Below are 24,973 nucleotides of genomic sequence, written 5' to 3'. Positions count from 1 at the left end.
CGCACGAACGCACAAAAAATGTATGTGGGGTGTTCTCTTCTATCCGGCACTCTTTCTATCACGACAAAATATGTCGGGGAAAACTCTTTGTAACCGGATGAGCGCCACTCTTACTCGAATCTATCCCGGTCGAGCACCCAAAATATGTGGGGTTTTATTTAACGATATAATTATAGTCTAGGGGGTTTACATGAAAATACGACTTTATAGAGATATTTTATTTTTCGGCTCGACTTTGGCGTCCGTCTATGACGCTTCGACTTTTCGCGCCCGACTTTGGCGCTCGACTTTAAGTGTCCGACTTTGACACACGACTTTTAGCACCCGTCTATGGTACTCGACTTGACCTTGCATCTGACTATGACGCAAGACCTCAAAACACGTCCGTCTTGTTTGACGCGCAAAAACCAACTCTCCTCGTCGTCATCTCTCTTTCGTTCGTCATCCCTCTTTGATCGTGCCTTCTCACACGCTCACGTTTTCTCTCTTGATCGTTGTCTCGTCTTCGTCTCTCGTATACAGTGGGATTGATACACTTGCAAATGCACATCCCACATATATAAATAAATAAACATTTAATAACTTCAAGAAACACTAACGTCTTTCATTGAACATAAGCGTCAAGGAGTTGCAGTCTGTTAAAATTTTGTAATGTTTGCCTTGAACATATATTCTGAATTTACGCAAGGCATATACAATTGCTAGCGTTTCCAATTCGAAACTATGATATTTCGACTCAACTTCGCTCGTTCTTTTGGAAAAATAAAATATCGGATGCCACTTGCTATCCGCTTTCTTCTGTAATAAGGCTGCGCCAAAACCGAAGGCGCTAGCATCGCAATGCAGTTCTGTTTCGTCTCTATGATCGTAAATTGCCAATATAGGTGCCTCAATAAGTTTCTGTTTAAGCATTACGAAACATTCTAGTTCAATCTTTCCAAATTTAGACTCTTTATCTTTCTTCATTCAATCATATAAAGGCTTGGCTATTATTGAGAAATCTTTTATAAATCTTGGAAAGTATGAGCATAATCTGTCTGGTATTGGAAAATTTTTAACTGCATCTAAGCCCTTATCATCTGCACTAATTCCATTCTCCGTGATTTTGTAGCCCAGGTACTTTATGCTTGACATAAAAAATTCGCACTTATCCATTAGCAATCTCAATTTGTTCTGAACTAATCTTTCAAAAACTTCTTCTAACGTTTGCTTATGATCCTTTATATTCCCACTAGCTATCATGATGTCGTCCATGTAGGCGGGGACTTCTCCTCTTCGAATCATATCTTCAAAAATTCGGTTAATAAATCTTTGAAATACATGTGATGAGTTTTTTATCCCCATTGGCATTTTTAAGAACTTATATTGTCCAAGTGGTGTAATGAAGGATGTGTATTTGACTGACTCTTCGTCAACAAAGACATGAAAATATCCGTTCTTCAAATCTAATTTTGAAAAGACCCGTTTGTTTACTAGTCTGTCCAATAAGTCGTCAATTAGTGGTAGGGGGTAATTGTCTTTAACAATAACCTTATTTAATTTTCTAAAGTCTATGCATAAACGTATATCACCAGTTTTTTCCTTTACCAACATAATGGGTGACGTGTGTTTGGAATCGCTTGGCCTAATAATTCCTTCTTTCAGGTATTCATCCAGCAAAAGTTGTAGCTTTTCCTTTTCTGTATATGCTAATCGCCTAGGTGCATAACTAAACGGTTTAGAAATCTGTAAGCTTAGCTTCATCGAGCACTTGATATCTGGTGTATCTGGCCTATAGGCATCAATATACTTGTCTCTAATTAATTGCTGAAGTTGGCGACACGTTTTATACTCGATATTCTAACTAATCACATATTCTGATTCTAAATCGTCTTCGTTAATGTGGCATATAAAGCTTCTGCTCTCTGACGTGACGGTCGTGTTTTTGCATAGCTCCTGAGTTTTTATTAATATTTATTGTTTTTTCTCAATTTTTAATTGTGCTTAATTTGTTTACACTTCCGCTGGTGTTGTTCGCTTGACTCCCTTGTGTTTTATTTCCATAATTCGCCAAATTAATCAGTTTAAACAGTTTTTTCTTTTTCGTGATTAGTGTTTGGTGCATTTACATATTTTTTTTTTTTCTTTTTTTTTTTCTCTTTCGTCATTGCTTCTGCAGTTGCTCCCCTCATCGTCCCCATCATACCATCAGTGCTAGTGGCTTTGTTGTTCTATCTGCTTTGTGCTTGTGCTCAGCTTCTCTCCCGCGTAATCACTTTTGTAAGGCCGCCTCTCAAAGCTCGGCTTATAACTGTTCTTGCACTCTCTCTTGTGCTGTGCACTCTAGCTGTTCTCTTTGTTTTATTTGTAATTATTGATTTCTTATCGATAATTATCTTTGTGCTGTGTATTTAAATTTTTCTATTTATTCTTATATATATAAATTTATTTTTATACCCTTGCAAAAAGGGTATATTAATTTTGGTCAAAAGTATGCAACGCATAGAAGGAAGCATCTCCGACCATATAAAGTATATATATTCTTGATCAGCACGACGAGACGAGTTCAAATAGCCATGTCCGTCCGTCCGTCCGTCCGTCTGGATCAACGCAAACTCCTCATAGACCGTAAGAGCTACAGAGCTGAAATTTTGCATGTAGGCTTGTATATACTGCAGGCGTTGTATATCTCGGATTCAGCCGGATCGGATCACTATATCATATAGCTCCCATACAAATGGCAAAGTCACGAACAGTGACTTTTCTTAATAACTTTGTTATTTTCTGAGCTATTATCATGAAATTTAATATTGGTAAGTTAATTACACATATAAACGACTATGCCAAATTTGATCAAGATCGGGTGACTATATCATATAGCTCCCATAGGAACGATCTTTCGAAAACGGTGACTTTGGTGAATAACTTCGTTACTTTTGACGCGATTGCTTTCAAATTAAACATTTGTTAGTTTAATATATCTGTTAATGACTGTGCCAAATTTGATAAGGATCGGGTAATTATATCATATAGCTCCCATACAAACGATCGGTGGAAAACAGTGACTTTGATCAATATCTCCGTTATTTCCTATGTAGGCCGTTCTTTCGCAAACATTAGCCTTTTTTGCTTAAACGTTTATCCACTAGGTAAGGAAAGAGTTACCAAAAAAGTTGCAAGGGTATACAAACTTTGACGCGGTCGAAGTTAGCCCCGGCCCTCTGGTTTTTTTTTTTGCCTTGTGTTTCTTTTGGCTTTATAATGGCTTGTTGTCTACCTACTTGCAAGCATTCTGATCGTTTTGATGATCAGTATAGAGCAATATCTTGTTGGCTTTGCGATAATGTCATTCACTTAAAATGTGCTGGCCTCAATGGCCGCGACTACGACAAATTTTCTGGTTTGTCTGTGTCAAAGCCTGAGCTTGGCTTAATGCGCTGGACTTGCCCATCTTGTGCCAGCCAGCAGCTTGATTTTAGCCGTATGTATAGGGATATTCGTTTAAAGTTTCTTTCTTTAAACAAACTGGCTAAACAGCTGTCTAACGAGTGTGACTCTAGCGAACATTTATTGTCGCAATTCAAGTTTGTTCCACCTTCTGAGAAGTCGCCCAAAAATGTACCCTTCAGTTGCCTTGCAAGCAGTCGCCAGCACTCTCTATTACATCGTCTTCCATTTTACTTTCGCCTACACCATCTTCTTGTCCCTCTTTATGCTCTTGTTTTCAGATTGAAGTACCCACTACTAGCCCTGGTGTACCTCATTCTATCCCTTCTAGCTCTCAATCACTTGCGGATCCCAATGCTCCTCCGCCTCCACTAACTGTAGTGCCTCATCGAAAACAATTATTTATCTCTAGGCTTGCTCCTGATACTTCTGAGTCGTCTGTGGCAGCTTACATTAGTAATATATGCCCTGCTAAAGTTTTAATTCAAAAGTTTAAGTTTTCTAGGCCTCGCGAAATCTCCTCTTTTAAAATTACAGTACCTAATGAGTATTTCTCAGCTATGGTTGACCCTAATTTTTGGCCAGAGGGCCTAGTTGTACACGAGTTTGCGCCCAATAAGCGCTCCCGTCTTGCCTGTCCACCTTCCTAATTTATCTTCTGCTTCAAAAAACTAATAACGTCTAGTCTTTGCATCCATTATCAAAATGTAAGAGGACTTCTTACCAAGCTCTCGAACCTGTTCTGTGATAGCCAAACCTTTTCGGCTGACATATTAGCTTTCTCTGAAACTTGGCTTAACTCCTCTGTTTTGGATAATGAAATTCTTTCTAATAACTTTATTTCTTATAGGCTTGATCGTGTTGGTCGTCGTGGCGGTGGAGTACTTATTGCTGTCAACTCGAATCTGTGTTCAAGTGTTGTGCCGATTGATCTGCCCTTAGGTGTTGAGTTTATTTGCGTCGAAATTACATGTTCCAACTTTAGCTTATATATTTCTTGTTCATATATTCCTCCAGCTTCTGATATAACGACCTATATGCATCATGCTGATGCTTTGCAAGCTATTTTTAATCGTCTTAAAGATCGCGATTTCCTTATAGTTTTAGGTGATTTCAACTTGCCTAATATTTCTTGGCTTGTTGATGATAATCTATCTTTCTTAATTCCTTCATCTCAACATGTTTTTCTTGATAGCCTACTTGAATGTCCGCTATATCAGTTGAATTCTTTCCTTAACTCTTCTAAAAGAATCCTTGATCTAGTTTTTGTTTCTGATCCCACTGTTAGTGCTGTATCCCGAACACAGCCCCTAGTGAAACCTGAAGATCCCTATCACCCTACCATTGAACTTACCATTTCTTACAATTCCGTTACTAATTCGTTTAATAACATCTCAAAGTCTCGTTGTAGATGTTTTCGTAAAACAAATTTCAATCTTCTTACCAGCCCTTTTTTCTCTTTCGATTGATCATTTCTATTTGAGTGCTGCGATATAGATTGTGCAGTGAAGTTTTTCTACTCTGCTCTTAATTCTCTAATTGATAAATGCGTTCCTTATGTGAATGTCTCTACCGTCTCCAGCGCGCCAGTCTGGTTCACACGTAGGCTCTCTAATCTCCGTAACATTAAATCGAGATATTTTAAAAGATTTAAAAAAACTGGTTCGCGTCTTGACTATGCAAATTACTGTATAGCCAAATCTCAATTTTGTGTTTTAAACACTTAATGCTACAATAATTATATCGTTCGCTGTAAGGTTGAATTTTATAAGAACCCCAAAAGATTTTATAACTTTGTTAATTCCAAAAGACGCTCTAATGTACCTACTACCCTCCACCTTTAGACTTAATGACCAGACTGCTAATAATGATTCAGATATTGCAGATCTGTTTGCTAAATTCTTTCAGTCGACTTATTCTACTACTGTTTCGGAACCCATACCCTATCCCTTTTCAATCCCACATTTAAATTGTATGTTTTTTCCTAGTATTACTGAAGACTGTATTATCTCTAGCTTGTCATCTATGACGTCTTCCTTCGTTCCCGGTCCTGATAATATACCTAGTTGCATCCTTAAAATGTGTTCGAATTCCCTATCTAAGCCTTTATCTCGGTTATTTTTTATATCGAGTGAGACTTGTACCTTTCCCGATATTTGGAAGGAGTCTTTTATTATTCCGCTTTTTAAAAAGGGTAGCAAATCGGATGTTTCTAACTACCGTGGCATTGCCAAACTTTCGGCAATACCAAAGCTGTTTGAGAAAATTATTACGTCTTCCCTTCAACACCTATCCAGATCCACTATTTCTCCTTGTCAGCATCGATTCATGAAAGGTCGTTCGTCGCTTACTAACCTTTTAGAATTGACTACCCTTGTACACCATGGCTTCCGTAAAAAGTGTCAAACTGATGTTATTTATACTGACTTTAGTAAGGCTTTCGATACGGTTGATCATTCTATGCTTCTCGCGAAACTTAACATAATGGGTTTTTCCCCAAAACTGTTGGCTTGGTTGGTTATCTTATTGGCAGAACCCAAAAGGTGTCTTTTCGTTCCTCGATATCTAAAACTGTTCGACTTCCGTCAGGTGTACCCCAAGGCAGTCATCTGGGCCCCCTGTTATTTACACTGTTTATAAATGATTTGCCTTTGGCCTTGGCTCATTCACGCGTGCTCATGTTTGCGGATGACGTCAAGATTTGTTATTCCTATAATGATCCTTCTTTCCAACAGTACTTGCAATCAGATCTCGATGCGTTCTGTGATTGGTGCCACGTTAATAAATTACACCTTAATGCCTCTAAGTGTTCTTTTATGACTTTCAGTCGTTTGTCTCCGTTCCTAGCTCATTACTCTGTTAAGTCTGTTATGTTAGATTGTGTACCATCGTTCAAAGACTTAGGCGTGATGTTTGACCCAAAACTTTCATTTAATGTTCATATTTCTTCTATTGTCAATAGAGCATGCAGCCTTCTTGGCTTCATTAAACGTTGGGCCAAAGAATTTGATGATCCCTATGTAAAAAAGGTTTTATACACTTCGTTAGTTCGCCCTACTCTAGAATATTGCTCGCAAGTGTGGAATCCGCATTATGATGTTCACCAGCGTAGTATTGAATCGGTACAGAAGCCATTCCTTAAGTTTGCGTTATGCGGTCTTAATTGGGACCCGGGTCTTCGCCTACCTTCTTATTCTAGCAGACTTCTTCTTATTAATCTTCCTTCACTTTACAACCGTAGGCTCGTTTTTGGCATTCTCTTTCTCCATAAACTAGTCAACGGCGAAGTCATTTCGACTAATTTACTAGATACGCTATATTTTTGTGTTCCCTCACGTCGGACCAGAAACTTTTTTCCTATTCATCTTAGTAGATGTCTGACTAACTACTCTCTTCACGAACCTTTTCGTGTTCTTTGCCAATCTTTTAACAACCTTTCTCACCTAATTTCTTCTCATCTTTCTGTCACTTCTCTTCGCGCTATACTTTTTAATCATCTACAGCGAAACCAATAAAAATATTCTGGACTTGGATTGGTTGCAACTCATCCCTGATCACATTGGCTGTGAATCGGGGCATAGCTGGCACCGTATGCAAATAAAACACCTCCACCGGGTCGGGGATGTTTAGTTGTGTATATAGCTAAGCTATCTTTTTCAATTAATTACTATCTGTCTTTAGCTTAAGCTTTTTCGTCGACTGCTGTGTTAGTTGACGTAAATAAATAAATAAATAAATAAATAAATAAATAAATAAATAAATAAATAAATCTTTAGCATGCTCTTGTCAAAATCCTCTACCAAGTACAATTTCTCTTTATTGTTTCTTAGTTGATCTCTGGTTTCTCCTATGAAAGTCTCGTTTGTTAGTGTATCTTGTGGTTTGTGATCAATTTTTGTGTTTTTGTCTGCACTAAATAGTTCTTTTCTTGTAATTTTTGTTTCATTATCCTTAAACATTTTTTCATTTACATCTTTTGCATTAACGACTTGTTCATTAAGAGTAACATTTTCATTTACATTATCGAACTCTTCATTCACATGTTCATATTCATTAATAAATTTGTCGTTAACATCTTTGTGTACATTAACATATTCACATATGTACATTAAACATTTCATCAGTTTTGTCTACCTTTACTAGACAGGTCCTTTACATTAATGTTCTTGACTTTTATTTCTGATATTTAGGAGCTTGTTTGTGGCCTTGAACCAACAACTGAAGTTGTTCAAACAACCGTCGAATCGACGAGAATGAATTTACCGTTTCTTGCTGCACGGCGTCGTCTTCATTGGCGTCGCTCTGGCGTCGTAGTGTGATGTAGTTGTCTGGGTAACTGCTCGTGGCTTGAATAATCCTGATCGTTCGTTTTTAGTGCTACAAAACATTGTTTCAGTTGGTCTACGGAGTAATCTGCAATATTAATTTCGTTACTCATAATGTGGATAAAGACACTTCTGATGGATGTAACCGAAAGTTTAACTTTATATATATTTATTGATTTAGTTCGATTAAGTGATTTTATAAATAGTCTCTTTAATACACAGCGTTGATTAATAATTAGGTGCACAATGGGTAATCTTAGGTTTAATTACACGACCGCCTTGTTCAACCGTTTCTTTTAGACTGCCTCTTTTGATCTATCTCATGAATCTCGCAGATGTGATAATCGTTCGCTCTCTGAGAAATATGCCAGAGTGGTCAGAGAGAGAGAGAGAGAGCCTGCTACATATATGATCCGGATTGTAATACCCTTAAAATTCTTCTAGTCCCTTTTAACCTGTAAGACGGATTTCCTGTCAGAAAGAATTTGGCCAGCCTCATTTTTTGCCACCAATCATATATTTTTTTCCATTTCGGTTCTTGAGTAGAGTACTTTTTCTATGCAAACGATAAAATTCGAAAAGTCTAAAATTTTCCAAGCGAAGAAAAAATTAAGTAAATCGTCTCGCCATCTTCAGTATACCATGCTCCAGCGTTAGAGCCGCACCGAAGGACGGACGAAAAGGCGGGAATGGCTAAATCGATTCAGTTTCTTTTGCTGATCAAGAATATACATATATGTATACTTAATGGGGTCGAAAACGTCCCCTTCTGTGTGTTACAAACATCTGACCAATTTTAAATTACCCTCTGCAAGGATATAAAGAATGCTCTCGCGCTTCGGCATCCGTGCGACTCAGTTGAAAACGAACTGCCGAGTGTATTCTTGCTTTGCCTTGTTTGTTGTGCATCTGAGCACCAAGTTCGTATATTATCCCAATGGAGACATTTTTTCAACCAATGACTGGTATCATTGATTTACAAGACTTTATCAAAATTTTAAGTATTATTACGCAACAATAAACTTCTCAGAAATGGAAATCTATATATATAAAATTCTCGAACACCACATACGGTGTTTGTTACCAAACTACTCCGAAACGGCTCGACCGATTCTCACGAAATTTTTTATGCAGATCGTGTAGGACTGAGAATCGGCCAACATCTATTTTTTATACCCAAATAATAAATAATTAAATAATAGAAAGCAGTCGAAAATTTAAAGTTAGGAAGATCGTTTGAATTTAGTACTTACTGAAATAGCAGTGCCTACATAAATTACCAGTATTGGCAATATTGTTCAAAATCGTATAACTATATTATGTAGCATATAAACCAGTGTTTGCATTTGCTGCTACATAGCAGCAATTTCAATAAAAATATTGCTCTGCTCCTGCTACTGCTCTGATTTCGAAGGGCTACGTTGCATAGCAGAGAGCACAAACGGAAAACGATTGCTCTTGCATCTGCTCCGTAGCATACATCGTCGGAGCACAGAGCAATAGCAAGAGAAAAAATTTTCGATACGCTATTTGTAGTTGTAGCAATAGCACAAGCATTAAAAGCGAGATGAGAGCGGAGCAAGCAAAATAAATTTTTGTGCTACTGCTACGGAGCATTTCCTTTTCTGTTTATTTGTTTAACACACTAATACTTGCATCCAAGCAAGAAACGTTTGCGGATGCGACAGAAAGAAGAATGCAAAAATCGGCTTCTGTCGCATGCGTTGTCCTCTCACAATTTTTCACTCAGCTTTCAGTGTTCTCATGTTATGAGCAAAATACATATATGTCGGTGCGTGAGTGTGAGAGTGTGTGTTTGTGTTTTCGGGTATTTCACAATAATAGTAATTTCATCATTATGGCGGCGCATTTGTGGTTTAAGAAGAACCGTTTTAGCGGGGCGCCAGCGTTCTGTCGCTGTCGCCGAGTGTGGTTCGGTGGAAGGCGCGCACAAGAATTGTGCGTCTCGAGTTCAGTCGTTGTTACAACTCGAGTGCGACCGAACTCGCTGCGCTAATTATTGATCAAGAAAATAATACACCAATCAGTTTTCCAACTTGATTTATTACAACAATGCCACGAACACGCAGGGGGGCTAATTTGAGTCGTCAAACAAACAGATCTAGAGGCATGCAAGATAGAAGAGCAATAAGATCAGATGCAGAAAGGCAACAAAGTAATGCAGATGTCCGTGTAAGAATGGCGCAGTTACGTGCATCACAATTACAAGAGGTACGAGATGAGCGAAACTAACAAAGACAATTGGAACGAAGAGAAGCGCGCAGATTCGTAGCCAACAGACGTAGAGGGATTGACCAACATCAACAAGTACTTCGAGCATTTACATCACATTCATTTCTTCGACTAGCATTTCAGTATGAGCCTGATGTTGAATATTACGCTGGAGTTTTATATTTTTCTGCCGTTCAAATTTCGTGTCTTCGCTTTTATCCAGGTGAATGGTTGCTGCCCTGGCTAAATTGAGATTTTATGACGTGTATCCCAACCTGAACAGCATAGTTTTCAATGATTTTTTTTGACATGTGTTTGGAAAACTTAATTATTTCTGTTTTTTAAATTTTTACTCTCTGTATGTTTTTATGATCATTATAATAAAATACTTTTATATTTCTATCTATATTATTATTGTTTTGTATTATTATATTATGTTAATCAAAGCATAAATTAGTTCAGCTAAAAGGTAACACGAAATTCTTTGACTGTTAGGCGTTACGAAGTTCGCCGGGTTTGCTAGTAGGATATAATAATAAGTGCAAAAGAATTAATTAATCTAATTTATATTTTAAATCTGCCATACAAATTAAATTTAAACCTAGACAAATGTACATACATACATACATACATATGTATGTATATAAATTTGTTCTTTCGTTTCAAAACAAATTCGATGTTTCGACAATTTTTATCGATCTATCGCAATGCAGTGGTTTCGTCGAGACAAAGATTTTCGTTGACGGATTTGCCAGCCCTATAACAAAATTCTCAGTATAAAGTATCGTTGGAAGCGAAAAAGTGGACTGTAAATATGACAAAGTTTAACAATTTCGTAACCAAAAAGTTGGTAAGCGGCGCTTTTCAACATAGGTAATTTTTGACTGCATTTTATGTAGTGTCAATGGATGTACGTATTGTACATATGTACTGTATACGCATTCATAGACTTCAATAATAAATACATACATACATTTTACTAATGTTTCTACGTAATGTTTCTAATATGTACTTAGTATACATACATATGTACATATGTATGTAGGTACATTGATTGGTGCAAAGTTCATGTTAAAAGATAAGGAAAATAAAACAAGAAGTGTTCAGCATACATATGTATGTGTGTACATAGTATATGAATGTAGGTACATTGATTGGTGCAAAGTTCATGTTAAAAGATAAGGAAAACAAAACAAGAATATTCAGCATACATATGGATGTACATATTTTTGTACAAACATCCATACATACATATGTACATATGGATGTGCATATGTATGTGGCGTTTCAACAGAGCGACATTTCCATTGAAACGTTTTTGCACGAATTTTGTGTGTAAATTATGATGTTGGGTCCATTCACTGGTTCCTGTTGGGAGTTGCCGTTGGTGGGATCCAACTTATGGGTTGATTTATGTTGATTAGGATGAGATACGATTAGGTATCTGAATCACCGTCCTTGTGGATCAGCAATATATTAGATATGATAAATTATGTTTCGGCTAAGTGCCGGAGTTATGCTTCTTTATTGTTAAAGGGTTATACAAAAACTGAATATATTGAAGGAAATAAAAGAGAACTAAACCTAAGTACATAAATTGGAATATGAATCTAAAGCTAAATACATAAGTGGGAATATGAATCTAAAGCTAAATACATAAAAAGTAAATATGTAAGGCGTATGGTCATGCTATGAGCTCTTGGTCAGACGCTGTGTCAGCGTATTTGTGCTTATGTGGAATTCGTCACATCGACGTTGCAGCTGCACAGATTCTTCTAAGACTTAGTGCGGGTGCAGTTCGCTAGAGTGTTTGTTAACTTCTCCCCTTCTAAGTTCATTGCCGTCCTCGGTGATGCATGACTCTTGGACGAATCTTTGCAATTTAGCAGCTGATTCCTCAGGTACCGGCAATGACCAGCTACAACGAGGCTACAGACCAAGAAGCTTACGAGTACACCTACATATACCTCGCTTTGCGTTGGGGATACGTTCCAAAAAAACACGACGCAAACTGAAACGACGCAAAGTGAATTAAGATTTTCTATAGGCAACCATGGAAAGATCAAAGATAGGTTCCCGGGCCATGAAAATACTAATTTTTAGAAAGAAAAATTGAACAAAGTAAACATTTGTAATAACAAAAATGTTTATTGTATTCATTCATTAAAAAAAAACTGCTTCCATTAAATCAAAATAACCTATTCAATTATTTATCTTTATGAGTTTTTAGTGGCTTCGTTCACCAAAAACTTGGGTTTGGTGAATAGCTTTTTTTTTGTAAATTTAAATAAATTTCTTGGTAGCAGTTGATGTTTGCAGCTACCGCCTGGGATACCTTAAAACATCTGTCATTGTCAGGATCGTTTTTTAAAAAAATTCTCCATTGCTTCGTCAATCAAGCCCATCGCTTTTGAAATTCGTTTGGAGGATAAACACTGTTTTACGAACATTTCTACTAAACCTTCCCCGAGTTTTGATAGCAAGACGCAATTATAAACAGAAGTAGGTCGGTAGAAGATGTCAATGTTGAAAAACGTAAAACTGACAAAAATTCAAAGGCAATGTTGGTAAAAGTTGATATTGGCGTTGCCAGAATGGCTGATTAAGAAAAAAAGTTAAACACTTAACTAAAAAAAGACAACATATTTTAACATATTTTTTTTTTAGTAATTTCGTGTTTGGAAAAGGTGACAGCATCAAATAAAAACAATACTTGCACATTTGGCTCGATGGCATGTTGCAGAGTCGACTTTGAAAATCGCACACTAATTCTACGAGTTTTTGGTACCGGCAATAGAAGAGCATTTGTAGTAGAATTAGTATGCAATTTTCCAAGTCGACTCTGCAACATGCCATCGAGCCAAATGTGCAGGTATTGTTTTTATTTGCTGCTGTCACCTTTTCCAAACACGAAATTACTAAAAAAAAAAATATTTTAAAAAATGTTGTCTTTTTTTAGTTAACAAAAGTGTTAAGGACATAGAAATTTCTCGCTTGACTTGGCCGGGAAATTCGTCCGACTTAAACCCTATTGGGCACTTATGTCACGAAATGCAACGAAAAGTGGCAGACCAGAAACCACAAAATAAGTTGCAGCTGATTTCGTCCTTGGAAAATGTTTGGGACAACGTTATTACCGAGGATACTCTGCGAGTCCTTGTTGATTCAATGCCGTCGCGAATAATGGCAGTTATACAGGCTAAAGGGGGCGTGACAACCTATTAGTATTTTTTTTATTTTCATTTAACATTACTTTTAAAAAATTAAATGAGTTATAAACCTTACATCGGAGATGAGCCGACAAGAAATTTTTTCCGCTAACCATTGAATTTTGGTCAATTTTGCTGTTTTTTTGTTTGGGGCAAAAATCAAGGATATCAATAGTATAGAAATAAATATTTTACTCCATAACGTCTTTTTCCTAGTAAATTATCTTATTGTTAATAAAGAAACCTTATTCTCTTATTTTTATCTGAACGATTCCAAAAAAACATGAAATTTTCAAGTGGTGCAGTTTTCATGACCGCCAGTGTAGCTGATTGCCCTGAATGTAGTCCGCGAGCGCATGTGTCATGCTTAGCCAGTTCTTATTGTGTTTCTTCCAATATCTTAGACATTATATGTCGAGAAGATTTTTGGCCGAAGCATATAATAGTGAAGGAATATACTGTAAAGAAGAAAAATCGGCAACCGATTCGCCTGCCAACAACAACAACTAACACTGTTCCTGCCCCATCAGCAACTGCTGTTGTTTTAAAAAACTAGATCCGTCCCTTAACCCAGGTTAAGATCGTTAGAGGACTGAAATCTTCCTAATCTCTATGAATCTCTTTATTTTGATCATAACATTTTAGCTTTTACGGAGACGTGGCTAAAACCCGACATTCATGATCCGGTGGCGTTTTTATAGATGTTGATGCTGCTTTATCGTCTGAAATAATTCAATTTTCTACTAACTAGAAGATTGAGTTTGTCGGTGTTAAAGTAAATTTTAAATCTTTTAATGCTTTTATTACTTGTTCCTATATTCCACCATCGTCAGACATTGTGGTCTATTTAAATCATTTGGAGGCAATTCTTATTATTGTATTATATTCTTCTTATTGCGATGTTTCTAGAATCGAACCATTTGTTCTTCCGAAGACAAATCTCATCCTACATTAAATTTTAAAATCGATCTGATCTCTCTATCTCATTACTTGGATTCAATGAAAAACCTTTAACTTGGTGCTATCGTAAGACATAATTTGCCAGCCTCCATGAAATTATTTTTCCCCCCGATCGGTCTTATTTGCACAATTGTAAGGATATGATCCTAGTTGTTCGCTTCTTTTATGATACTCCTAATTCACTCTTTGATTTGTGTGCCTTTTAGTAGACAGGAGAGAGTTAATAGACCTCCCTGGTACTGTCGAGAGTTATCAAATTTGACAAATGTTAAGACTAAATAACTAATAAATTGTATATATGAGGATTTCTTTATATTATTTGTTTAAGATAATTGGAATTTCTACCACTGTATTTACATTAACATGTTCAAAAAGTTTTTGTTACATGGCTCATGACAGGACCCAACATGAAAACTATTTAAATTCGCTTATTCGTTAATTTGATTCCATTCATCTTTACATAATCATCTTGGATAGTCGTCATTGGACTTCTTAATTCCTGACCTTTGCGGAACTTATTAATGTGGGAAATTCAAACTAGAGCCCTATTATACATATATATATGGCTATGTATATCATAGCCCTTTTCTCTTTTTTTTTGGCTAGTAATTATTTTTTTGAATGAGCGGTGCAAGCGATGCAAAATATCCTAAAGAACATGTGTAAAAAATTGCATATCGATTTTTGTGCCATGTAGCGCTTGTCATCACTCCACCATTTATTATCATACAATGTAGAAACCCTTAACTTAATGCTTTTAGTGTTTTCTTAAAACTAGAACTCGTCTAGCTCAGCTTTAATTCATTTCTAACTTGCTACATTTCTTCCATTAATGGCACAAAATGACTCGACCAACAATTCAAAGTCAGCTTTTACCTCTTAGACAACAACGGAATCAACTGCAAATAAATATCAAAAGTTGCATTACAAGTTCTTACCAATATTGAGAAGCTAGATCCAGCAATCGCGACCCGGGCTGAAATAGAAAATATTTTTATCGAAACAAAGTCAATCATATTACAGCACATCGGTGCAAGGAAAAAGCAGAAGAATTTAGTTTCCTAAAGCTCTAAGCAGTGTCGCCATTTCAAGTATCAGACGAAAATTATCCCAAGTCTCTAGACGGCCTCAATGATCAGTATTTAGAAGGGTGTCTGCGAAATCGACAAAAGGAAAGACCCGTCAGAGACAATATTCATTGTACTTCGAAAGTATTCTTTGCAGCCCAAAGCAGATGCATGCAATGTCAGTCAACTAAGCATAGGTTAGCATTCTGTCCAATTTTTAATTCGCTACCTTTTATAGAGTGATTAAAGATTGTTAAGACAGCGTGACTTTGTTTTAATTGCCTCAATAAGGGTTATCCAGCCTCACAGTGTTCTACATTGAACAGATGTCGACAAATTACATCACACAAACATGCATAAGGATTCAAACGTACTCATGACGAAGGTAAAACATTTGGAACATCGATGTTGACTCGCCAACCTCGGAGGGGATTGCTTCCAATAGCAATAGTTCTAATTCAAGACAAATTTGGTGGGTTTCATCTCGCAAGAGCATTATTTGATTCCCGCTCTGAGCTTACCATTATAACTAAATAATTAGCCAAACGGCTTCAGCTTCCGTTTCGTTACGAGTAATGAGATTGCTGGAATCGGTGAAATACGTACACATATAAAACATTCCGGATCTACCAAAATTCGTTCAAGAATATCTCCATAAGCATGGAGTATGGACTTTATCGTGACTAAATCTATATCTCTACCTCAGCCTGAAAAGAAACTAGATGTGTCAAATTGTGCTATTCCCAAAGAAATTGAGGAAGATTTATGTGTAAAGGTGTTTTCTGTTTTTTCTCATCTAGTAGAAACTGCATTAGGATAGATCGTCGGTGGTAAGATTGTTGAACCTCAATCAACTTGACACTACACGTGTAATTTAACGCAGCAAGATCTTAAAATATTATTAGAAAGGTTTTGAAAAATGGATGAAATACATGGAATTCAAAGTAAAGATATATCATTAAGTTCAGAAGAACAAGCACGTGCGCACACAACTCCTAAATTCAAGGCGCATACAGGTTCGGTTGCCGTTCAAGAAATCGCCTGAACAACTTGGAGACTCGTTCTCCGGTGCAAAAAAGACGATTTCTTCAACTCGAAAGACGGATTACATCTCAACACCAATTAAAGGAAATGTACGTCGAATTTTTAGATGAATATCTTAAGTTGAATCACATGGAGGTAGCTTTGTTAGACTATTTGCAATCGGGAAATCATTACATTATTCCTCACCATTGTTTCCTCAGACCGCAGAGCACATCAACTAAACTTCGCGTAGTATTTGACGCTTCGTCCAAATCATCATCAAATATATCATTAAATGATATTCTCATGGTTGGTCCTACTATTCAACAAGATCTGATCCTAACATTATTATCGTTTCGCTTGTATCGCCATGCCATTACAGCTGACATAACAAAAATGTACAGACAATTTCTCGTCGCACCTGAGGATAGAAATTTCCAACAAATCTTGTGGAGAAAGTCACCGCAAGAACCTATTCAATTATTTCAATTGAATACTGTTACCTATGGGATGTAATATGGGATAAAATATGTAACTTTATTAATCACTTCAAGATCAAGAGTTGCGCCCACCCAAACCACAAAGTATACTTCGTTTAGAACTTTGTGCTACCGTTTATACTATGCCAAACATGGACTAAAATCAAACACCAATTAAATTTTCTTGTCCTTTTTTTACCAACTTTTTTTATTTCTAATTCGGATTCAGCGCATCAAAATACATATACATTGGTGGTAAGTATGCCGAGGTGCATTAAAAGTGTGATTACAGCCAAAGACCCTTGGACTAAATATTGAAAAAATTCCTTAATCTATAAGTTTTGTTATACGAGCAAAAGTGGATATATGCTAATTTTTAAGTTTTTTTATGGATAATTCGAGGTAAGGAGAATATAATGAATAAAATTCTTTGTTTTTCACTTCTTATATTATTAGTGGATTTATGTTAAAAATTTGGAATCGATTAATGCATTTTTGTGGCTTTTACAGCCACTCAAAGTCACAGTATCAAAACATGTATGCACATGTGCTCGCCACTGTAAGTAGATACGTTGCGTTAAAAGTACTGAGCTTTTTTTTTGTGGAGCTGTGAAATGTTTTCTAAAAAGTTTCTGACAGTCGAAAGTATACTTACACTACAGCTGTGTTTACAAAAATAGCAGTGCTCACAAAAATTCCAAAATTTTTCACAAATACCTTTTTATGGATATAATTTTTTCGACTTTGGGTTTGTAAAATGGTATATAGGCATAGGAAAACCGAAAGAGTTCCATTAATTTTACTAATTTTTTAGTCTTGAATCACTTTTTTGTGCTTATTCCCACAAATTTGGATGTTTACAAACATAGCAGTGTTTCGTTTAGTTGCGAAAAAAAACAAATAAAACGTTTACAAGTATGTCAGTAGTAAGTGTAACTAATTAGATAATTATGGTTTACTACTGCGTCAACTAACGCTAAAATTTTCATTACTCAACCGAGAAGACATAAGACATAAATAGTGTCTACTGCACTAGATTTCCAAAAAAAAAAAAAAAAAAAATACGATGACTGACACATTGCACAGTGGTTGCGCCCATAGGTTAAAAATCAAAATTCTCGACCAAAAATATATTCGCGAAATGTATTTATTTTGTCTCTGATATGTCTAGTCTTCGTTCGCCCAAATTGGTTTTTACTGGAAATCTAACTGTGCTTTCTAAAAATAGCATTGAAATCATGTTCACGTTTTCAATGCAACTGAACGCAGTTAGCTTTTGTCACAAAAAAGTTGCTCCTCAAAGTGGTCAGTCGTTTAGTAAAGTGCTACGATTATATTATTTATAATGGAATTTAATGTTGAAGGTATTTACTTCAAGTCTTTGAATAAATAATTACCAAAATACTAAAATTGTTTATCTAAGATTTATTTATTTGTTTCAATGTATTTTATGTGTTTTGTGAACGTCTTTTTTATGTTTAGGTGGAGTTTTAGTTGTGTTTCCAGAAAGTTCTACAATTGGTTTATATGTCACTGTGTTTGTCTCGATTTAAGGTAATAATTGTATTGAGTTTAGCTACAGAAATTGGCAGATGTTCGTATAAACGAAACAATATTAAAGGCGACTTACGTTCTTTCAAAGTCACTTTGCGATGCAAGTAGTTTGTTTACCTACTGTTTGTCTTCGTTTTCGTATTCGCATGTAATACATTTATTTATTTATTTATTTTTTTTATTTTTATTTATTTATTTACGTCAACTAACACAGCAGTCGACGAAAAAGCTTAAGCTAAAATACAGATAACAGATTAATTAAAGAAGGTAGCTTAGCTTTATACACAACTAAACATCCCCGACCCTGTGGAGGTGTTTTATTCGCACAAGGTACCAGCTATGCCCCGATTCACACCCAATGTGGTCAGGGATGAGTTGCAAGCAATCCAAGTCAAAACATTTTCAGCGGTTTCGTTGTAGATGATTAAAAAGTATAGCGCGAAGAGAAGTGAGAGAAAGATGAGGAGAAATTAGGTGAGAAATGTTGTTAAACGATTGGCACAGAACACGAAAAGGTTCGTGAAGAGATTGGTTAGTTAGACATCTACTAAGGTGAATAGGAAAGAAGTTTCTAGTCCGACGTGAGGGAACACAAAAATATAGCGTATCTAGTAAATTAGAAGAAATGACTTCACCGTTGACTAGTTTATAGTTTAAGAGAATGCCAAATACAAGCCTACGCTTGTAAAGTGAAGGAAGATTAATAAGAAGTCTGTCAGAATAAGAAGGTAGGCCTTCGCCTACCCTACTACTACTCGGGTCCCAATTAAGACGGCGTAACGCGAACTTAAAGAATTGCTTCTGAACGGATTCAATACTACGCTGGTGAACATCATATTGATAGTTCCACACTGGCGAGCAATATTTTAGAGTTGGGCGAACTAACGAACTGTATAAAACCTTTGTTACGTAGGGGTCATCAAATTCTTGGCCCAACGTTTAATGAAGCCAAGAAGGCTGCATGCTCTATTGACAATTGAAGAAATATCAGTATTAAATGAAAGTTTTGGGTCAAACATAACGCCTAAGTCTTTGAATGATGGTACACAATCTAACAGAACAGACTTGACAGAGTAATGTGCTATGAATGGAGACAAACGACTGAATGTCATAAAAGAACACTTAGAGGCATTAAGATGTAATTTATTAACGTGGCACCAATCACAGAACGCATTGTGACCTGATTGCAAGTACTGTTAGAAAGAAGGGTCATTATAGGAATATCAAATCTTGACGTCATCCGCAAACATGAGCACGCGTCAATGAACCAAGGCCAAGGGCAAATCATTAATAAACAGGGTAAATAACAGTGGGACAGGGTAAATAACAGTTGTGTATATCGTTGCAAAGTTTTTTGTTTATTAAATAATAATTTTAATTTTTTTTTATTTGTTCGTTTGGATTTTATTTTGGTAGGCGAATCTTAGAGGTGTGTTTTTGACCGCCTATATATTTTTATACCATACACCCATAGGGTGAAATGATGATCCTCAGATTAATAAGTAAATCTGATGGGTCTAAAATTATTTGAAAGAATTCACGACCATCATCCTCCCGTTTTTGTAGGCCCATTCGATTTCAATTTAAAAGAGAAACGACACAAAATTGACATGCTTAAACCAAGAATATTGGAAAGTGAAATTAAGAAGATAAAAATAAAACACTCACTACAGCTCACTATGGTGGATGGAAAGATATGCAATCCTCAGCTAAGAGTTATATATGCGGAGCAAAGCCTACGGTAACAAATGATTTAGATAAATGCATCGAAAAACCAGTTCGAGATGAAAGCTATAGATTTGGGCTCTCCACATTACATTCATATATGAGTTTCTTCGAATACTTTCTTCATATTTCGTAAAAAGCGTCGCAAATTCGCACACATAAAGGAAAGCAGAAGCGACTAAAAAGGAAACAACAAATTCAGACAGACTTTCGAAATGTAATGGGATTAATAGTCGACAAACCCAAATCTGGTGGAAGTGGAATCCACATGAATCTGTTAAATTACAGGACTCGATGAGGTTTTGATTATAAGATGCTCAACAATTCTTCAGGCCATGTCTTCAGGACTCAAAATAAATGAAGAAAATTTCAGGGACTATGAAGCCGCTAAGCTGCTTGTCAGTGAATATCCTTGGTACTATCTTCCTCAGACTGTCCATAAGTTATTAATTCACGGCTCTGAAGTAATAAAACATTGCTTGGTAACAATCGGAGAGCTTTCTGAAGAATCCGCAGAGGCGAGAAATAAAGATATTAAATATACAAGCACACCCGTAAACTTTTAAGAGTTATAACTAATACTGACTTAATGAATAGATTACTTTTAAGCTCAGATCCGTTAATTTCAGGAATCAGAAAACTTTCCAATAAACACAGATCAACGCTTTAAAGGTCTGCAATCGACTTATTAGAAGACACAATTTAAAAATAAAATTTACAATAAAAACAAAAATTAAATATTTTCTGTGGGTGGAAGTGGGTGCATAAATGGGAGTGCACGTGCACAAATCCATCCATTTTTATACCATACACCCATAGGGTGAAATGGTATATTAAAGTCGCCAAAATGTATGTAACAGTCAGAAGGAAGCTTCTCCGACCCCACAAAGTATATATATTCTTGATCAGGATCAACAACCGAGTCGATCTAGCCATGTCCGTCTGTCCGTCCGTATGAACACCTAGATCTCGGAGACTATAAGAGAGAGCTAGAGCCACCAAATGGTATGCAGTATCGTGTAGTATGTACAGTTATCGAGTTTGTTTCAAATTTTTGCCACGCCCCCTTCCGCCCCCGGAATTCACAAAAAGCAGATTTTCTTAAAAACTATGTAAGCTACCGACATTAACATTTGGTATGTAAGCTAGCTTAATAGACGCGCAGATATTGACTATTTAAAAATTTTGCCACGCCCATTTCCGCCCCCGAAAATTAAACAAAACTGATTTTCTCGAAAACTAACAAAGCTAAAGTCGCCAAATTTAGTATGTATATTGGCTTAGTATGCGCGCAGAATACATATATTTTAATATGTTGCCACGCCCACTTCCGCCTCCATAATTTAGAAAAAACCGATGGGCTCCTGCAATTTTTTGACTATCGCGATCAAATTTGGCAGACTAATAAATCTTATCTATTTCTATCAAACTACCAAATTTGATTGAAATCGGACTAGAAACATACAAAATATACGTATGAACGTATTTTGCTACGCGATCCATAAGGGCAGATTTGGCCGTTGGCTAGTGGCGGCGCTAGAGTGCTCGTGTGTTTGTAGAGTGAGCGAGATAGCATATGGTATAGGCATGTTAAAACAATTTGGTTTTCAAAATTCTAAATATTTGTTTCACCTGGTGTATGGTATACCCAAGTCGGCGAGACGACTACTTCATTCTACATTAGACATACAATCATCTATAGACCTTAGACCTGTCATTTGTCGGCGTAGACCTTTGACTTCGAAGCCTCTAAAAGCACGTGTCTTTTGACAAAACTCAACAAACCTTCATATTACAAAGTGCGTAATACATTCGGGCAGACCCTCGCAAAGTAGTCTTGTGGCGCAGAGTCTAAACAGTATGTACGTCGCATCGCCCAGAATATACGGAATACCACCCCATAAGCAAAAAATAGTTTGACAATGGTAAATGAACTCAAAAAATTGTTTTCAATTTAAAAAATAAAAGAAGATTGGTAACCCATTAAAAATGTATGGGTTAACATTTATAGAAGAGTCACAAAGAATAAACAGTACAATTATAGCTTCACATGTGAAAGTATCCAAGACACGTGGCAGCATATCGCCGTTCAACTTTGCTGGATTCGGTGCGGCGCACAGTTGGGCCTCTGCTCGGATAGCGTTGCAAAAATACGTTTTTTCATGATCGCGTTTGGCAAAAATGATATATGCAATCGATAGGAAATACTTCAGAGATTATGAATCCGAAAAATTTTTGAAATCGGTTGAGATTCATGGGTGCTAGAGGCGCCCAAAGTTGAGACATTTTTAGTGAAAAGGAAAAAATGCTAATTTTTAAAAAAAAATCGCAACTTTAAAACTGAATATTGGGCGATTTCAACAATCGATCTTGGATATTTTTATCTGAAAAGTATGTTCTTTATTAATAGCATGTTTCATAAATTTTAATAATTACTTAAATAGTTATTGAATTAGAGCGTTTAAAAAATGTACTAAATATTGGCATTTTTTGAACTTTGATGGAATAAAACTAGCAAGACTCAACGAGTATCAATACCTGACTATATACACTAGGTAGGTGAAATATTTACCTATCAGATGTATATAGTCCCAATATGCGGAGACCTGCGACAGCGATGCGTAAGCCATAAAACTAAGGCAACCTCGCCTAAAAAATGCGCTGCAGGTATAAGGAAGAAGAAGAGCGCATGCGTATTGGCCTGTAGCTTCTTTGTATTTAAATGATAACATTGCGTAATGCTGTTTTGCAAATACTACCTGTTTACATATATGCCTTTCTAAAATGATAAATTGTTAATTACCTGCTTTGGAAAAAATGACAAGACAGGTAAATGTTATTAAAGTTGATGAAAAGTTTGTTCTATTTGTGGGTTGGTCGTTTTTATTTCCGTTTACCTAACAACTTAATGTAAATATTAAGTTGTTTACCTAATTAATACAAAAAGGGTAATACCGATTTTTCGTTCTACCTAGTTAATTAAAAAAATATAACATAAAGAGCTACTTATTCCTCTCGTTTGCGACAGTTTATTTTTAACTTCATAAGTGGAAACACCTTAAATCAGGACTGAATAGTATTTGTCAATATAATTCAAGACAGTTTTATTTAATTGTGCAAAAATGTTGTTAAAGAATGAAAGGATTTTGAAAGTTTTCAAAGAGTGTGAAAACTTAAATGATTTTGAAATGGGATTGCTAAAGGAGATGAGCGTTTCATTCGAAAACGCTAGTACGGAGCTTAAGTTGAAAATCAAATATACACAAAATAACTTAAGGCGAAAATGGATCGCAAGCGGCAGAAATCTGGCAAATTTCGTAAAAAAAAATGAAGTTTGGCTTGAGGAGTATACGACATTCGTAGATTCGGAGCACGAAGATGATCAACCATCAATCATGAAGTGACATCTTTTATAACAGGTGTTAGTCAAGAGATCATTAAAAGGTTGACTGTTATCTTGAATATTATAAATTGCAAGGAAACGGTAAATGGTGAAAAATTTGCCGAATATACTTCAAAGACTGCTAATCTTTTGAGTGAATTGTATCCGCAAAAAAAACTTACCCCAACGGTACATAGGATTTTGGCTCACGGAAAGGATTTAATAGAATATCAGTGTTTACCACTTGGAGAGCTATCCGAAGAAGCACAGGAATGTAAAAACAAGGACTACAAAAGGTTCAGATACACTAATACATTAAAAACTTTTCGTGTTAGACAAAATGAAGACCTTTTTAACATGCTAGCAGCCTCTTCGGACCCACTTATTGCATCACTGAGACACGTGCGATCACGAAAGGATTTGGAAAATAGCAACTATAGTCCCGAAATGTTGAGTTTATTAGATACTGATGTAAATATTGAAAATTATTTTGAAGAAAATCAGCCATCAATAGCAAATTTTCAAAGTTAACCTAAAAAAAAAATTAAAAAAAATTTTTTTTTCTTTTTGTAATTATGTTAAAAAATCAAATTAAAACAATAAAAACGCTGGTGAACATCATATTGATAGTTCCACACTGGCGAGCAATATTTTAGAGTTGGGCGAACTAACGAACTGTATAAAACCTTTGTTACGTAGGGGTCATCAAATTCTTGGCCCAACGTTTAATGAAGCCAAGAAGGCTGCATGCTCTATTGACAATTGAAGAAATATCAGTATTAAATGAAAGTTTTGGGTCAAACATAACGCCTAAGTCTTTGAATGATGGTACACAATCTAACAGAACAGACTTGACAGAGTAATGTGCTATGAATGGAGACAAACGACTGAATGTCATAAAAGAACACTTAGAGGCATTAAGATGTAATTTATTAACGTGGCACCAATCACAGAACGCATTGTGACCTGATTGCAAGTACTGTTAGAAAGAAGGGTCATTATAGGAATATCAAATCTTGACGTCATCCGCAAACATGAGCACGCGTCAATGAACCAAGGCCAAGGGCAAATCATTAATAAACAGGGTAAATAACAGTGGGACAGGGTAAATAACAGTTGTGTATATCGTTGCAAAGTTTTTTGTTTATTAAATAATAATTTTAATTTTTTTTTATTTGTTCGTTTGGATTTTATTTTGGTAGGCGAATCTTAGAGGTGTGTTTTTGACCGCCTATATATTTTTATACCATACACCCATAGGGTGAAATGATGATCCTCAGATTAATAAGTAAATCTGATGGGTCTAAAATTATTTGAAAGAATTCACGACCATCATCCTCCCGTTTTTGTAGGCCCATTCGATTTCAATTTAAAAGAGAAACGACACAAAATTGACATGCTTAAACCAAGAATATTGGAAAGTGAAATTAAGAAGATAAAAATAAAACACTCACTACAGCTCACTATGGTGGATGGAAAGATATGCAATCCTCAGCTAAGAGTTATATATGCGGAGCAAAGCCTACGGTAACAAATGATTTAGATAAATGCATCGAAAAACCAGTTCGAGATGAAAGCTATAGATTTGGGC

At 36.0% G+C, this 24,973-nt stretch overlaps 1 protein-coding gene across 3 annotated transcripts in view; it reads left to right on the top strand.

The window, feature by feature from the left end:
• Positions 1-10,699: 10,699 nt before the first annotated feature.
• The window catches only part of LOC6651878 (very long-chain specific acyl-CoA dehydrogenase, mitochondrial), a 59,442-nt gene continuing 45,168 nt past the window's right edge, over positions 10,700-24,973 (top strand). The window contains exon 1 of one of the 3 annotated variants that reach the window (XM_047012981.1): positions 10,700-10,856. In XM_047012981.1, the coding sequence (XP_046868937.1) occupies positions 10,798-10,856 (59 nt within the window). In that variant the 5' untranslated portion in view covers positions 10,700-10,797. The remainder of the gene's footprint in view (positions 10,857-24,973) is intronic. The other 2 variants (XM_047012982.1, XM_047012980.1) reach the window with 2 other exon arrangements.

This window comes from Drosophila willistoni, unplaced genomic scaffold (assembly GCF_018902025.1).
Source record: "Drosophila willistoni isolate 14030-0811.24 unplaced genomic scaffold, UCI_dwil_1.1 Seg485, whole genome shotgun sequence".
Lineage (NCBI taxonomy): Eukaryota > Metazoa > Arthropoda > Insecta > Diptera > Drosophilidae > Drosophila > Drosophila willistoni.
The sequence above is the reverse complement of the archived record's forward strand: the minus strand, read 5'-3'. Positions and strand labels throughout refer to the sequence as shown.